This window comes from Barbatula barbatula (assembly GCF_947034865.1).
Source record: "Barbatula barbatula genome assembly, chromosome: 12".
In the NCBI taxonomy this organism is placed as follows: domain Eukaryota; kingdom Metazoa; phylum Chordata; class Actinopteri; order Cypriniformes; family Nemacheilidae; genus Barbatula; species Barbatula barbatula.
In genome coordinates, this window is record NC_136775.1 from 6727850 (window position 1) to 6746032 (window position 18183).

Below are 18183 nucleotides of genomic sequence, written 5' to 3' on the forward strand. Positions count from 1 at the left end.
ATGGTATATTCATATTTCATAACACCCAGCAATATATATCTCATATTCATGTTTTTATGTCAAGAGAATGGGAAGTTGGAAATGTAAAGTGTTTCACTGGTACACGCTGTTCAAGCACTTGATCTGTTTCGGCTCTAGCAGACAAGCAATACTGAAAACGGCTGTGTTCATTTGAATAGTCGTGGGAGATGGCTCTCTCACCCACACAGTTATGATTGAAATGTTGTCACATTTGATCCTCCATGGTAAAGAGCTTCTGATTTTCATTGCTTGTGCTATTTTTTAACCCCACAGCACAACATATTTTGACATCGTGACATTAGCACGTTATAGATTATCATAGATAAACATATCTTGCTTTATTTTGTCCAAAGAGATGAGTGCCGAGCGAGCAAACAAACAAACAAAAAATGAATAATTTGAACATATATTTTAAAGCATATGAAGCTTATTTTTGTCCCTAATCAGATTTGGGACATTGTTTAGAGTTTGACCAGCCAGAAACAATGAACATTTATTACATTTCTTGCTTCTTAACTATGGATAAATCAAAATATAAGGTACTTTATATTTATAGCTTTTGATTGATGCCACAAGTGACCAAGAAAACATGAATTACCAGCATGTTTTACATGCAAGTAGTTATATCAACATTAAATGAAATTGCAATTTACCTTGAAATTTCATGATAACTTGTATGGTTATTTAAGTATTACAATTAATGACAAGAGCAAGCAACGAATAGGAGCATGCATCCAGACAGACGATCAATGCTGTCCAGAAGTAATATTATAGTGTACTCATGAAATTGTTCCTCTACATCTTTATCAGGCATGGGCATTAGTAAAGTATGATTCACAGTTTCCACCCCACACACCGTGGGTTGGCCAATGTTTAGCCACAGGCTTATAAAGTGTTTCATGTGGTTTAAGGCAAAGGCCATGCTGAGTCAAGGCAGGAAGACAGCACAGCCTGAAATCAGTTACTGCCCTTTAAACTATTCTCTGTTTGACATGCTGCCTCACACCAGCCCACTGAATTGAAACTTGCAAGCGTGGGTGAATTGTTTAGTTTGGGGGGATCTAAAATTGGATACATATCTCTGAGGGTCTTGTGATGTGTGCAAGAATGACGGGACATTTGCTGCGCTCACACGATATTATTTACTTTGTGTATTGTCATTACATTTTTCTATACTGACCATTTTAAGCATTGTTTTCTTTAATGGTAGAATCTTAATGGATGGTTTTATTATTCGCTTCAGTGAAAGGCGATTGATTTCCACTGTAACAATTATAATAATCTATAATAATTTGTATTATAGAATAGCCTACTATCGTCCACAAAACTCTCAAATATCTGACTTTACAGTTTACTACAGGTCATTTACATGTGTGGACGTCCGTCTTGCATCTCACGTCAAGCTCAAAGAAAGAATTCCAGTCTCAAGAATGTACGTAAAGGGGCGGGGCCGCAACGGGCATTTTCTATTGGTCCAGCCGTCCTGCCACTCACGGGCATGTGCGTCATTTCCGTTGTCAGGTGGTGCTGCTATGGAAAGATGTGATCAGTAGTCCTAAGAAGGCTTTTCCCTCAAAACCCCTTTCGGTAATCGTGAATTTTCTCCGGTTTGATCGAAACAGGCCGCCGTGCGGTGGAGTGTACATGTCAATGCACACCTGCTGATCGTGTAATCGGCCAGAAATGAGCGGGATTTGGTGAACGACAGAGGATTCCCTCGGCGCTTTCGGTAAGTTGTTAAATGGCCCGTCTGTCTGTCGGCTGAGGAGATTTTCGCAGTCCGTTAAAGGGACACGGTGAACTTATTTGCTTTGCCGTCTATTCTTGTCTTCAAAAACTTAATAAAACTCGCTTTGCGCGACGAAACCGCACTTTGTTTGAACCATTTTGTATATGCACCGTAAATGCGAGAAAACGATTTAAAATAAGCAAGTTTCGCGTGCAGATGCTAGACGACGATCGGAGCAGGCTCGTGGCGATACGAGTCGAGCTTTGTTTGATTACACGCATTTATTAAAGTCATTTGTATGAATGATTGTTTTGGTTTCCGATGAGCTTTTTAAATGATGTTGTTTTCAGTTCATTGCCATTGCTTTATTTTGCGAGGTGTACACCGTGCACTTTGTTGTGATCGCGATGCTCTCCCGTTTTAAGTCCCTCTGCTGTCGTTTACCTATAAATGGAAACGTTAGTCACTTGTTTTTACGTGGTACAAATCTGGACACATCACACAAAACGTGTACCGACACGTATGATGCACATGGTTTGCCAGCCGGTGTTCGGCGAGGTCTCAAGTTTGCTGCACTGACAGCTTGTATTTTTAGATCGAATGCAACATTAAAACGTAAGTTGATATTTCACTTCCCTGAAGGCTGTGATGTGTGCATCCATTGAGTCAGTCTATAAAAGCAGTCGGCTCAATAGAGTATGAGTAATCTCTTAGATAACGTTATTTCATCATCGAGGATAGCGATTGCATCGGCTGTAAATATGTCAGTTTCTGTGAAAAGGACTGATCACGGTGTAACTTGCTATGACTTCTAATCTCCGACTAACTGTACTGTTGTTCGTGCGTCATGCTACTTATAAACGTATTATCTAGATCTGATTTTAGAGCTGGTCTTTGTTTGCAAACGCTCATCTTTTAGTGTCAATGGGATAATGTAAACCGCACGGATGTTTGGTGTGACCTACTATTGTTACAGATGGTTTGCTACCAGTTGGAATCTTTCTGTTTTATTCAGGTGCCAGATGTCCGCTTGCAGGTTTACTGCAAGCCAATGCACAATGTGTTCTAATAATCCAATAATGCATGTCAAAGGGGGTTGATGAGGAAGCAATCACGTCTATCAACTCCGTCTGTCACGTTGTCAACAGTCTGGGTCCAGAATGACAAAAAGCTGTAAACGTGTGAAGTGATAACTGCCAAACGTACCCCCTCCTACAGCCTCGAGACAGGCTGTGTGATCTGTTGCAGAAAATTGGCAAATATTTGGATGCTTTTCCTATTATTCAAACTGACACAATCTAGTTTGTATCAAAAACATGAATCACAACTGTCTGTAGTTCCTGTTTATTCACAATTTGAAGGTTTGTTCATTTCTGCTTTGCATTAATTCGCTATTAGTGGCAGGTTGCTATTCATCGCTGGAATTTCCAGTCTCTGTATTGTCCCTTAATCTGAGATTGATTTTAAAGAGCCCATGGGGTGCTGAACTGGCTGCGGTGCTAAATGTGCTCCCCCGTCGCGTCTTGATGTCTGGAGGCTGCGTGCGTCACGCTCCCATTGGTGTCAAACAGCCGTATTTCATATTTCTGACAAATCACTACCAGCGCAGACCCCAAGCCTTGCGTGTGTGAATCACGCTGTATCCTTAGTACCACGTGAACTTCGAAGAACCAGAACCACAAAATATACAGAGGCCCTTTGCCCAACAAAAGTTGACGCATCTGTAATAAAACCATTGGCTTAGGTGTTGTTATCATATATAGGTGACTTTATGGTACAAAAGGATAATAAGTAATGGATAAAATGCTCTGACATTCTTTGATCAAGTCCAGCCGAAAAAGGATTTCTTGTAATATGCAGATTACGCAACAGAGATTTGCAGATAAACCCATGCAGATTAAGGAACGGATGGATTATAATACAGGAATTTGTCGAGTTCATGATTGCGGGGTTATTTGAGTTGATTTGTTTTTTTTCGTTTAGCTCCGCGTTTGCTTTTCTCAGTCAGGTTGTGGTCAACGGCACCATTTGCAAATAACTCTTTGCCTTTCAAGGAAGTCAGGGAGTTCGCACCTGCTGCTAATCTTTACTCATGCAAACGCAAATTGACCTGATGGGTTGTCATTCATACAGTGTCAGAGCTGTTAAAGGCGACTGTTCAGAAGTGTTGGGGGCACGACTTGCTAGATCCCCTTCCCCCATCTGAAATTTTCCCCATTTATAACTCACACTTTGTTACCAGTATGCTGGAAGACCTCAAGTGGGGTGGATTGGCTATTGTCCTCCGGGGCAACAATGCATTGAGCTAATGTCCCATGGATGCTTTGTTTGGATGCATTGAATTTAGCATAGGTAGACAAGATGTCCCATGTCTTTCTAGTTGCATGTTTGGTCGTTTCATTTCATTAACTGTGTATTGACTGCATTTCTTGGCCTTGCTTTTGCAGATCTGCAGAATGTCCAAACGCCGTGCTTCGGAACGAGGGGCTGGAGAGTCATCCGGCAGACCCAGTAAACTACTCTGTGCTGGGATATCTGGAAACAATGCAAAGAGAGCCGGACCCTTTGTTTTAGGTGAGCCAGCTGATCAATGCAATTGTCACAATACCAACATTGTAGTAGTCAACAGCAGTATTTCAGAAATAATTTGACACCCCAGCAAAACAAATACGTATAGATCTGAATTTTTCATGGATTTAAAACATTATAATTGAGCGAAGTACTAAAATTAAGAACAAAAACAATAGAACAAAGATAAAAATTAAACAAAACAGTGATATGTATTAAAAAAAATTGGATTTACACAATGTCACTTTTATATACCTTGATTTATGGCCAAAATCCCATAACAATATTAACACAATATCTATAGATTTTTTTATTAATGGATAATGTTGGCAGTCAAAATAAATTTAGATTTTAAACCTGTATAACTTTCTTCTGCAAAAAACGAATTTTGGTAAAAAAACATTGGTCCCCTTTGACTTCTATTGTATGTACACAAAACTAATGCAAGTCAATGTGACCAGAGTTTTTGAAAATATGATCTTGTGTGTTCTGAAGAAGAATGAAAATCACACAGGTTTGAAATTTCACAAGGGTGAGTAAATGATGACAGCATTTTTGACAGAACTATCCCTTAAAACAAGTGAAAGGAAGTTGCGAGAGAGTTTGTAATCATCTTAAGGCAAAGTTTCAACTAGGTCATGAGTTTTTCTGACATTATTGTATGTGTAGTATTAACATAATGCCCCCAATTTAATTATAAATACGTCATCTGTTAGCATAGGGGCATATAAAGTAGACATCTGTCAGTCAAAGTGCCATTTGCACAGGTACTAAATGGAGTCTTTTACAATTCAGTATTTACTTTGTCTTGAAATACATTCCTAGTGCTAAGAACCAGAGGGCTCTTTTCTTATTTCTGTGCAAGTTAGAGTAGATTGTGGTGGTCTTGGTTTGGAGGCCTCTGTTTTAAGAAGAATGCCAGGAATGTTTTGGATTGACTGCAATCTGCAGGTCATTCCCCATGTGCCTCTATTTTGCAGCCTTTGAAATGCAGCTGTCACAGTTGGAAACAGCAGCGTAATGTGCTAATGCAGGGCGCTATGATAAGAGCCTTTATGATTGTGCTCTGGGGGAATTGCTGTGCTTGGCACTTTCCGTACCTTCATCTGTTCAGTCTTCTCTGTTTTCTTCTCACCTCACAAGGCCCGCGGCTCGGAAACTCTCCGGTTCAGAGCATAGTGCAGTGTTTAGCCAGAAAAGATGGGACGGATGATTTCTACCAGCTAAAAGTGAGTACTTTTTGCTTTGGATTAGACGTGGGTTCGATGCTTTTGACCATTTCAGAATGTCATCCAAGTGATTCCATCACAAAACGCCTTGTTGTCCATTAGTGATTCGATTTCCTAGAAGCGATCTTAATACCTTCACAAAAGCCCTCCCATGTGATTTTTAAAATGTCCTGAGTAGGACGGCTTCTGACAAACAAAAGACACTTTGTTTCTCACTATTTGCATGAACCTTTGACCTGCCTCAATAAACCTCCACAATACTTCAATTACGGCAACTTTGCAATACTAGTTCATATCAACGACCGGGTCTGGATCAGATTAGAACATCAAACCAAGCTCTTTGTTTATGGTCCAGCCTGTTATTGGATGGGCTTGACTTAACCTGATATCAGACCTTTTGACCCTGCTTTTCTGTGCCCCCCAGTCTAGTGTCCCTGAGATTCATATCTCTAGTATAGACTTGTTGAATGACACGTCAGGAACTTATCTTTGCCCTCTCTGTAGATAAAGCCTCTAATGGATCCCCTGCATTGCCTCAAGATCGTTGATGGCTTAGTGTGCCATCACTGGAGATAAGAAGGTTTAGAATAGGATGTGTGGTATGGCAACGCTGAGGTCGTGTCCTCTTACCCTATCCTTTTGTTGTAGATTCTGACCCTGGAAGAGCGTGAAGACACAGCAGGAGAGACGCAAGAGGAAAGGCAGGGCAAAATGCTCCTGCACACTGAGTATTCTCTACTTTCACTGCTCTCCAACCAAGAGGGAGTGGTTCACCATCACGGCCTCTTCCAGGTAAGACAAATTAAACTCGGCAGTGGATCTTGTATAAATAAAAACACATACATATTTAGAAAAAATGACCTTGCACAGCAAACTTTGATGTGTGTTGTACAGAATTTGATCAATCGACTATGGTGTTCTACTATCAGATTTGTTGGTATAATTGCCCCAAGATTTTTAATGGACCTTGGTACCTCTCACATCAATCTGCGGTCTCTCTTTTTTATTACACAATGAAGATAATTATTTGTTAACCGTACTCCTTCAGTTGTTTTTATCTCAAAGTGCTTAGGGTGACTCACCATATTCTCTTTGAGCGAAAGATTGTTTTTTTTCATCTCTTCCCCTCCTCTCTCCGATGAAATCGGCCCCAGAACAAGTTGTACCGTGCTGTCGAAGCCTTTCATTGAAGCTTGCGGTATTGATTGGTTTATTATAGCTCCTCTCTAGAGTAGGCCGGTTAATTATGGATCGCTCTTGTGTTCGGAGGCACCGCCATTACAAACAAAAGCCGCACTGCAGATCGATTCGCAACCCTCGCTTGACCTCAGTCTCAGGTGACAGAAGGAGGGGTGTCATCATTCAAGCTGTTCCACATGGTGAACCATTCAGGAAAATAAAGCACATTTTGTACCATCAGTCCTTAGGATTGTTGTTTAGATTCTGTTTGTTTTCTTCTTTCTTCTCAGAGGCTTAATAGTGTGGTTGTGTGCTTTGTCATACACTGTTCAATGAAGTAAAGACTTGTTATTAAGTGGGCAAAATGTAGCTGACATATCTGTCTTTTTCGGTCTCAGGACCGTTCCTGTGAGATTGTGGAAGACGTGGAGGCCAACAAGGTGAGGAAGATGAAAAGGCGAATCTGCCTGGTGCTCGACTGCCTCTGCGCCCACGACTTCAGCGACAAGACAGCCGACCTCATCAATCTGCAGCATTACGTCATCAAAGAGAAACGACTGAGCGAGCGTGAGGCCATTGTTATCTTCTACGATGTTGTGAGAGTGGTGGAGGCTTTGCATAAGGTGAGATGCTATACTTTAATACTGTTTAAATCATAATTTTGAGGGCTTTCCACTGAAGGATTTCCTCTTTTTACCATTGCAGAAGAACATTGTCCATCGAGACTTGAAGCTCGGAAACATGGTGCTTAATAAGAGGTAAGGCAGCTCTGCATTCCTTTACTTCTCTACCTGCAGAGCCAGTGGAGTTCTCCAGGCCCTGTGCAGTCAGCCTTCTGTTAGTTACGTCGAGCACCGTCTGGCCTCATTGACCTCCCTCCTCTCAAGCTCTCCGTAAGAGCGTGACTCATCCTCACAGGCAGGGAAGGGAGGGGGATCTAGCAGCGGGAAACCTTCCCAGTTAAAACGAGACTGGCTGGAACGTGCCCCTGTTTTGTTCCCTGGAAAAGGAGAGGCAATCCAATAGAGAGGCAAAGTCGGACGTGTTGCTTGGAATTCCCAATCCCTCATCAGCCCTCTTCATATGGTCTGCATGCCCGCCTCTGCCGTTTGAGCAGAACGAGAGCCTGCTTAAGCAATCTTAACCGCAGTTATCTCTGTCATTTCAAATGTACAGACGGAACGTGAGCCTCGCTGGCTAATTAAAAATTATCAGTTCTGTCTGTCACATTTGCCAGCATGTGCCTGTCATTGCAGAGTTCTCGCGTAGTGCAGTTTGGTCACATTAGAGCACAGCTTGTCTAATTATGATGCCTGTAACACTATGCAAGCTCAGTGGCGTTTGCAATCACCAAAATCCTTGTGATCCTATCACAAATAGTTAGCCAAGACACACTGCTGTGTGTATATGGTTGGCATTGCTTTTAGATGTGTATATGTGATCAGATTTTCTGAATTTCTGTTTTAATACATTGTGTGTTATATCCAAAATGTGGCATGTTTTAGTTAAAGGACCAGTATATGAAATTTAGCGGCATCTAGTAGTCCATTTTAAAGCCACTGAACTGAGATGTCGATACGTTTTCTATTCCTTGCCGAAGGAGATAAATGCATTACGAAGCGTGCTCTTTAGTGCAGTTAGTACGTTTAGGGCTTCTGTAGAAAAAAGGGTGTATGTAGATAGATATACATAGTGCTTTTGCAGGCAACGTGAGTCTGACTTGCATCTTAACACCCCTTTTCCTTCCTCTCCTACCCATCATTTCCTGTGATTTCTCAAATTTCCTGTCAAAAAATGACATAATGTTCGAGCCAAGCCAAATTAAAGTATACAGCCACGTAAAATAAATGCTCACTGTGCTGGAATAAATGAGTCTTTGGGGAACTTTCATTTAACTCACATGTGCCGTTGTCGAGACTGAATTTTTGCACCCAATTAAAGAGTAAAGGTACGGACAGGTATCGCATGGCTTAGTGACAAAGGTAAACATAAACCGTAGTGATGAAACGAAGCAGTGTGGTCTGTCTGCTTTAGTATAGCGAGAGAGCAGAACATTTTGTCCCAGCTGGAGATAATACAACCCTCTGTCAAAGGATCCATAGCTGAGAGCTGAGTCATTCGTACACGTAACTCTGGCTCGCTCCCTCATATACCCTTCTGATCATACTCTCTGTGTGACCCTGCCCAGCCTGCAGACTGTTGGCTTTGGGTGGAATGGAAAGTACTTGCTATTAGTCAGAAGAGGTCTGTGACATGTGCGCTGCTTTTCTGCTTGGCCTTTTAAAAACGACTGGCGAATCTGGAGTGATCTCCTCTATGATTTCCACACATTGTTCTGTTCTCTTTGTTCTCGGTTTATTGCGTTAAATTGCAATCTGCTTTTAGTGGCAAATAAAGGAAGTTCTTGCATAGTAGGAGAATGCAAGTGTAAGTAAAATTAGATATGCTGATGTAGCATTGATTTCTCGGTTGGGGAGTATAAATGCATGTTTTGGTTGTATTAATGCAGTTACGATCAATTTTATTGATTTAGCATGTTATTGAACCGGAGGCCGGACAAAGATAGCTAGAAAACTTCATTGACCTTTCTTTTTACCTTCACAACTCGCAGTCTTTACTCTTTAGGCTGCACCGTATGGCAACCATTATGTGTTCAGCTATAAAAAGAAAGTTATATGAATTATGTATGTGGTATGACTAGGATCTCCCGATTTGCTTTCACTATCCGCTTTGTTCCTCTTTCAGCACTTATTGCCCAAGCAGAGGAACTCCAGCACAAAACCATTTCAAAATCCCACTTTAGCCTCACCCAGCAGAGGCAGTTCTGACCGGATTTCAGCATCAAGACTTCCTCTTGTGATCAAACCATTTAACTTTTCCCATCAACGCGGCTAATTTTAGCACTCATGAGAGTCCGGGAGGCTTCTGGTCTCTTCGCGTGAGCAGGAAGTGGAGACTGAGCATAGAAAACGTCCTTTTAGCTCGCGAACAAGAGAGAGGAGTCGTGATGCAGGCAGACAAAGCAAACCTTCCGCTTAGATGTGCTTTTGTACAAAGGGTTGTACAGATCAAGGTTTTCAGCTAGCAAAACTAAACAACCATTTGAAAACAAATATCATTTAGTAACCCAGGTACGAACATGATATAAATCACGTTTTAGTCGATGGTGACTAATCCAGTCTCATTTAATCTAGTTTAATCATGACCCTCCTTTTATTTAAAGATTGTAATCGGCCTCGAATTAATAAGAAGCTCTGCTGGGAAAACCTGGGTTCAGGAATAGAGCTGTTTGTAGCAGTAAAAGGCGTGAATGAGACTGTCACTCTCAGGGTGTGAAAGTGAGAGAGGAACTGGGGAAGCATGGGAAAAAAGAGGATGTAGCTGTCAGAGTGCGGTGAGGTTTTTATAGTGACAGGAGATCACAGCTGACATCACATACGAGGACCCGTCGGCACAGCGGTTTCGCACGATCCGAATATGCACGTTTTTACGCCAGAGTGACCCCTTTTGAGAGTTCGGGCGTGTGCGCACGCTTGCATGCCTCACGCTGAAAAGAACGCAGTTGTTTCTTTTCTGAGATGTCAAGATTAGTCATCACTGATCTTGTGACAAGCCACAGGTGACTCATTTGTTTTTCAAAAGTGCAATCGTGGTGTCCTGTCATGTTAGGTTCTGCTTTCTGGAAAGACAGAATGGCTCCTTGCCACACACTAAATTAAATGACACAAACGAACATATCAGAGGCATGTTTGCACAGATCAAAACCCTACCTGGCAAACAACACGTGAGGTTTCGTTTTGATATACTTCTAGAATTCCTGGCCTGAATTCCACTTGAATCCAAACAGTAGGGGCTCGTACGGGAATTCACGACGGGTGTTTGACGTCACCTGTGTGTTTTGTTTATGTGCAGGACTCATCGGATCACCATCACAAACTTTTGCCTCGGAAAGCATTTGGTGAGTGAGGAGGATCTGTTGAAGGACCAGAGAGGCAGTCCAGCCTACATCAGCCCAGATGTCCTAAGTGGTGAGAATCCAGTTTCTCTCTCTGTCTGTGTGTTTATGACCAAGACCATTACTCACCTCCCACGTCAGCAGTGTAATCAAAGCTCATAAAGCCAACCACCCTCACGGCCTTAATCAGGAACGGCAGACACAAACTGTCAGCACGGGTGAGGAGCGGTTACCATCATTGATGTCATTATTTGTGTTGTGTGAGCAGGGCCTGTTGGCTCAACAACAACTCTGATACCAAAACTCTTCCTTGAGATTGTTGTCACGGCCTCTGGGAAATTTCTGCTGTGCAACATGTCAAATTAACAGCGCTTGTGTCATGCTAAGCCCTTCCAGAAATGTTCTGTTTCTGGGCCGAAATGGACTTGTGATGCAATATGTGCAATATGTCCATTAGATGAAAGTCAATTAGGTCATTGTGTTCGTTCTTTTTTTACAAACAAAATACAATTCTTGTGCGTTCTATAGATATAGATTTAAATAGCCTTAACTGTAATATTTTATTTTATAGTGCCTTAACTGTAATTAAGTTTATAGTGCCTTAACTGTAATATATTAGGTTGATCCCTGATGTCACACTATGTATTATAATCTTTCTCAAGCTTTTCTGCCGCTATTAGGGTTTTCCAAGAAATCTACTGTAAGCATTAGTTGTATGACACGTTCCGAGCATTCACATTAAAGGAAACAAAGCTGAGCTCTTACTTGCGATCTCCATTCACGTTAAACAGACAGAGAGAAGCCTGGGGTAATTCAGTCGAATATGACAGCAGAACAAAGGAGAGCTGCTTTAGTGAGTCATCACAATGAGTCATGCAGAAAGGAACTACTTCACTCTTCTCTCTCTCTCTCTCTCTCTCTCTCTCTCTCTCTCTCTCTCTCTCTCTCTCTCTCTCTCTCCTTTCTCTCTCTCTCTCTCTCTCTCTCTCATGTGATGGGTCATTATGAAAACACAATGTGTACCTTACAGAATAATATATCAAGCTGTTAACCAAACAGAAACCCATCCAATTAACATCAGAGCTCTCATGACTCATTGGTACTCTTCTTCTGGCACGCTGTGTTCTGTTGCCCATTTATGGTGGTAAACAAAGCAGTTTGGTGAGTGTGAACAGGTTTTAGGGACCATAAGATGGTGACAGTTCTAAAGGCATGTATTTCTTTTTGTAATAAATATGTAAAGTTCATATGTAGTGTTCTTTAAAATGTAGCTGAGCTTAAATGATGCTTTTAATGTAGTTGTTTTGCATAGTTTGTGAATTATGCAATTCATAGTGCAACACAAACATGCATTTGCATACTTTGAGTGCATTCACCATACATATGTTTTTCTGTTTCAGGTTTAGTAAATGCAGTAGCCAGCACTTCTTAATTGTTGTTATTTTCACAACTAGCAAATTAAATAAACATGTAAAATATTTGATGGCATAGGTTACACTATTGCCTGCTTGAGTACTGGTGTTTTTTAGCATCTCGATGCAAGATTGCGTGTTAAAATGCAAGGATGTTTTAATCTGGTTTCAAGAAATAATATGCTAAATGTGCACTTTGTTTCTATGCAGGTCGACCATACCGTGGTAAGCCAAGTGATATGTGGGCGCTTGGCGTGGTGCTATTCACCATGCTCTACGGCCAGTTCCCATTTTACGACAGCATACCTCAAGAGCTCTTCCGTAAAATCAAAGCAGCTGAATTCTCCATCCCTGAGTAAGTGTCTATCACAGTCCTCCTTTTAGAATACGTAATGAAAACAGTCTGTCCTCATGCTCGGAAAATAGTGGAAATGAGCTTAAAACAAATGTATTACTAAAATGCTGATGTCTTATCTTGGACAGGGATGGACGAGTATCTGAAAGTACGGTGTGTTTGATCAGGAAGCTTCTGGTGCTCGACCCCCAGCAGAGGCTCACTGCCACTGAGGTGCTGGAGTCTCTGAGCGCCATCATCGCCTCCTGGTGCGTCTCATATTCTTATCTCCTGTGACCTGAGATCAGCCTTATCCAAGTTAAAATTTTAAGACTTGGGGCAGTGATGAAAGTAACTTTTTAGGAATGCATAGGATGCAATGTCATCTTCTGTCTGAAAAGTAATCTCGCTACATTTTTGGGAATCTTGTGCAGACAGCGTGGTTCAGTCTTTGGTTTGAAGGTTGAAGATTTGAATAGTCCCATTTGTCACTCACTGATTTGGGTTATCTCCACAGGCAATCAGTGTCCTCCTTAAGCGGGCCTCTGCAGGTGGTGCCTGATATAGACGATCAGCTTAACCACCCCGAACACCTTCAGGAGGTTAGTACTAGTGTAAGCTAAAATGACGTTTCACAGTTTATATGAAAGGTAAATTCATTGCTTCTAAAATTGCAATATTGATGAAAATCGTGTCTTCCCATAACCCCAGGCCAAAGTTACAGAGGAGTCGTCTCAGTACGAATTTGAGAACTACATGAGGCAGCAGATGTTGTTGGCGGAGGAGAAGAACACTATTCACGAGACCAAGAACTTCCTCAGCAAGAGGCATTTCGGCAACGTGCCCCCAGTGAGGCGTCTCGGCCATGACGCTCAACCAATCAGCCCTCTGGATGCCGCAATACTGGCCCAGCGCTTCCTCCGCAAGTAACCCAATGGGCGGGGTCACTACAAGTGGAGGGAGCCACGGAACTGGGTGCACACTCTTTTTCGTATGTATTTTTGCGTGCGAGTACGCATGTGCGTGCGAGTACGCATGTGCTTGCTTGAGCACAAAGTGGGTGTCTGGCAAACACACACGGCCAAGGAACAGCTCAGCGCTCTTGCGACATTCATCGACTCCGGACGTGGCACACGGGATGAATGAGACACTGACCACCAACAGCACCTCCACCATGCCAATCCTTGCCCAAATCCGACACACACTCGCACACACATTTTCAGCAATACCCAAACAGAATCATGTAGCAAACCACACACAACCCTTCTCCACTCGAGTCCCCCAGCACTTTCTATGTGAAACGCCTCGGATCACATGATCAACCTTCTTGTCTGCCCCACTCCTGTTCTCTTCAACCGGTTTGTCTGTATGGCCCTCATCTGTGTCTACGACTGCAAATCTACCTCTTACCGTTTTCTATTTTTTCCTCCTTTCTCAGTCTGTTTTTAACAGTGTAAAGGACTTATTTCGTCGGGGGTTCGGACACATGCACAGGCTCGAGAGCATTAGCGTTGTGTAATGTTTTTTGTGCATCAAAACCAGTAACTGGTTTTCCAGATAAGCTTTCCCTTTCCTCACCTACTAAAACGGTAGCATTTTTCGTGCGTTTTTTTCATTGAAGATGTTAATATCACAATTTAGCGAGCTACAGCCTCATTACAGAAATCGAGCAAAGCCCTGGTTCTAGTCCTCTATTTGAATGGGTTTCTATTAGCAGCTAGCGTCAAGCTAATTATTCTGTGTCTGGATGCCTACAACCATTGCTTTGCATCTAAATCGGCTGATACGGTACAGCAAAGCTTGACTCACCATTTCCTAGATATTCAAACTGGGAAATGTATATTTAAGCACGGGTTTGTTATGCTATTCTTCCTCCTGCTTTCGTTCGATCAAAAAGCACCACTTTCTTTGTGGTCAACCAATCGCAAACCGTGGTGAATATTTTAGCATGTGATGCACCGTCACGGAGGACTCTTGAGGGGCATGTAGGAACAGCTGGTTAGGGGATGAAACTGTCAGGAAGCAGGGTGGCTGTGCCGGCAGTCATGCGGAAGTCTAAGCTTAGATAAGCCCTGTAAGCACAGCCCTTAAGCCCTCCTTTTCCTTTGTGTTCCGCTGTCGAGAGCGCTCGTCCTCTGATAACAAGCTATCGGAGTGCATCTTTTGCCACGTCCTGTATCGCCGGTGCGTTCGCTCGCCACACAGATTTCAGCTGCAGCTCAGGGATAGAGATTTGGCCACTTGGGAACATTTTCGGCCTCAAAGAAAGAAACCCATTGCATAGAGGACCATTGCTTTGATTTTTTGTTTCGTTTTTCTCCACACTCATCTTCCCTTTTCATTTATGATTAGAAAGTTCAGGAAGGAAACGCCATCAAATTCACTTTGAATGTGTTTCATGCATTCTGTCTTGTCATGAGAATATTACTTAAGAGATTCTCATTTGACTGTTTTCCAACCCCGTTTTAAGCTAGCCATTTGTATGGAGCATACTTTTGGGATATCTTGCCTTAGATTGTGACACATTCTCAATTCAACAGTCAAGTGATGTACTTTTGAAGCTAGAATATAATCTTAGTATACTAGGTGGTTGGCTTGCATCGACCTGTGGCTTTAGTTTGCGATGCCTTTGTCTGGCTCCACTTATATCATTAGATAGAACGGCCAATTAGTACTGTAGGTCTCCGAGTTCATGACTAGCAACCTGGCTCGACCTTTTATTTCCTTTTCAAAGAAGTAAAGCCTGACATAACTTCCCTTTCTTTTTCTTCCCTTTTTAATTTATTAGCTGTTTATAAGTCACCAACCTCGTTTTTTCCAAGCTCTGTATCCATGGTTAATGTAGAGATCCTATATAACTCAAAAGCATTGCTGTGATCTCTCTTGATATGTTTTTCTTCTATCTTCAGTGAAGGTTTATTTCTTGGCCCTTTTTTAATTCTCGAATAATCCTGTTGGTATATTAAGCTACACTAATATGGAGATTGACTGCATAGCTCTATTTTTAAGTCGACTAAATTATCGTGCACATTAGCATGACATGTAGAATCAATGTAGAGTTTATCTTGTGAGAGTTTTAGCGCACTCTGTGTGAAAAACATCTTTACGACTAATGGTTGCAGCAGCGCGACACCCGGTACAGGGTATTATTATTAGAAAGAATCACATCAATGTTTCCACATAAGACAGTAGGACTTAGTGATGTTGCCTGCCACCATTGAAAGCATTAGTCTATTCCCACCTCAATGTGAATATTTGGTTATAAAGCAGTATTGTAGTGGATAATGTATGTGAATCATTTAGCGGGGCTGTTTTTCTCAAATTCAAAGGCGAGTGCCTCAAGGCTATATCCTGGAGCCACGTAGAGTTTTCAAAAAAGCCATTGTCATAGCAAATCGGAACGGTTGAAGTCTACTTAAAAAACCTACGTGAATAACATGGCTTCTATTCGTTTAGGATGTCTGGTTAATATACCCCTTACGCTGTGATTGAGAAGAGTTTTCCCCTGAATAGATAATTTTGTAATGTCTGCAGCATGAGACGTGTACGTTGTTCCATTTTAAAGCAATTATTGCATGAGTTTCATTAGAAAGACGTGCCAAGATGCAGCAGAAACTGTAACAGTTGTGGGTGTTTTTGAAAAAAGCATAGACATTGCGAGGGAAGAAATTAAAGGTTAAGTTTGATTTTGATTTTCTTTACTGTCTAGGACACAATTGTGCAGATATTTGATAAATTGGGAGATTCTCTTCAGAATTGTTACTGTTGTTGCATCTTTTTCTAAAACTGGAACATTTAGAAGATCTGGTGTTAAATGAAACATGATTCTTGTCAAAAGCTTAAACGTTTCACAATGTAAGCTGCTTATTTAGAAAGGGTGTCAAAAACTGGGTAATTGTACAGAGATGAAAAACAAATTTGTATAAAAGACATATTTTTGTACTTCATCAAATCTCTACATGCATGTCAGCAATAAACTTTGATATGGAAAACTTGTGTGTCTGTGCAGTTTGTGTAAAATATTTTACGTTTTAAGAATGTTAACCTGTGTCCAGTCATGAATATGTTTGCAGCTTAAATGTTTTTGTGTAAAATGTTGTAACTTAAGCTCAACTGCTAGCAGTGTGTTATTTAACGAAGTTCATGGGTTTTAGACCCCACAGAACACACACAAACACACACACACACACACACAACGATAAAGATGTAGAGCTTGAACACACAATCTGCCAAGTGCATAAATGCAATTTTGCAACATTAACATTTATTTTGTGATTTTTTTTTTATGACACACATCGCTAGAATGTAACTGTTCCATTATCTATGTATTTGCATTCGTTTTAATAGTATTTTGTTTAAGGAAGATTTTCAATGCAACTAATCGCACATATTAAGTAGAGTTCTGCCCTCTTGTGGTAGACAAGCTCAAGGTTAACGATGGACGCGAGAGTTTATTAAAACAACGAACACGAAAACCCACAGAACAGAAGATCTCTCGATTTCCTCTTCATTATTTTAAATTTTGCTCTTGAATTTTATTAGTTTATCATGTTGCAGTATCTTTGTACTTGTTTATGCCTTGGCTGTGTGCACTCTTGTTGCGTGAGGCGTGTCAGAGAATGATTTCACTTTCATTATTTATCCCGCAGTTTAAAATGTTTAGTTTTTTTCATAATTTTGCAGACTTAACATAACTTAGAACTGTTTAATATTTTCTTTGTCTTAAATGTCTTACATTGCATACAAAGTTATACTGTCAAAGATTTTGGATAGGAAACAGTATCTCAGATAATGTGATCTTTGATATTTTTCATGCCATCAGTGTATGAAGGGAACCTGAAATCTTGGTTTTTGCGTTTGTCGAGAATGAAGGACAGTAGTCAGTATGATTATTTTCTAAAGACTATTAAAGGAACAGTTCCCCCAAAAAATGAAAATGCAGTCTTCCTCCACTCACCCTCAAGTTGTTCCAAATCATTAGGCCTATATATTTCTTTGTCCTGATGAACACAGAGAAAGATTTTTGGAAGAAGGCTTCAACCAATCTGGGCCACACAAAATAAGATATTTTGTAGAATGTAGGAAAGCAAACAGTTCTGAGGCATTTTTGACTACCATTAAAATGTTTCCCATACTATGGTAGTCAATGGTGGCCATTCTGGCCAAGATTTGTTTGGTTATAAGCATTCTTCCAAATATTTTTCTCTGTGTTCATCAGAACAAAGACATTTATACAGATTTGGAACAACTTGACAAATGATGACAGAATATTCAGTTTTGGGTTAACTGTACCTTTAGGACTTCTTTTTTTTCTCTGTCAGAGCACCATTTTAATCTCTTGAACATGTCTATTTTTCCCTCATACTATTTATTTAGCTTTACTCATTTGATAACATGCTGGCAATAAACATTATCTTAATGTTTATTTTAGCTATCAACAGCACATTCCGCTCATCCAAGAATCTTGTTGAACACGAGTGGGAGCTTTTAATGTTAGAGAAATCTTTCATAGTGGTAGATGATCACTTTTTAACACTAGTTGTAGACTTATTTTTATCTTCTGGTGTTATAATATTCTCAGTGGTGCACTTTTATAATATATTTTGTTGAACTTTCTGCAGCATTTCTGAAGTTCTTTTAAGCATTTCTAAAATGGCTGTATTTTCCTCTGTGGTGAAAGTCGGTGGAGTCTTACTTTATCTAACTTTCCACTGAAGCATTAAGATGTCTATCAGTTTGCTTTACACTTCTGGTTT

General features: G+C 40.9%; 1 protein-coding gene across 1 annotated transcript; it reads left to right on the forward strand.

Annotated features, from left to right (window-relative positions):
• Positions 1 to 1513: 1513 nt before the first annotated feature.
• Positions 1514 to 16419, forward strand: stk40 (serine/threonine kinase 40). The gene is made up of 11 exons (XM_079469190.1): positions 1514 to 1750; positions 4198 to 4324; positions 5462 to 5547; positions 6196 to 6339; positions 7125 to 7349; positions 7432 to 7484; positions 10639 to 10754; positions 12304 to 12448; positions 12577 to 12696; positions 12945 to 13029; positions 13139 to 16419. Exons 2-11 carry the CDS (start codon positions 4207 to 4209, stop codon positions 13355 to 13357), a joined length of 1311 nt encoding a protein of 436 aa, XP_079325316.1. The 5' UTR covers positions 1514 to 1750; positions 4198 to 4206; the 3' UTR covers positions 13358 to 16419.
• Positions 16420 to 18183: the final 1764 nt, after the last annotated feature.

What these genes read in the sequence shown, in the direction of transcription:
- stk40 (XM_079469190.1), top strand. Translation starts at nt 4,207, where the DNA reads ATGTCCAAACGCCGTGCTTCGGAACGAGGGGCTGGAGAGTCATCCGGC. An exon ending in ACCATCACGGCCTCTTCCAG is followed by an intron (nt 6,340 to 7,124) that starts GTAAGACAAATT and finishes TTTCGGTCTCAG; the next exon opens with GACCGTTCCTGTGAGATTGT. An exon ending in GCTGAATTCTCCATCCCTGA is followed by an intron (nt 12,449 to 12,576) that starts GTAAGTGTCTAT and finishes TATCTTGGACAG; the next exon opens with GGATGGACGAGTATCTGAAA.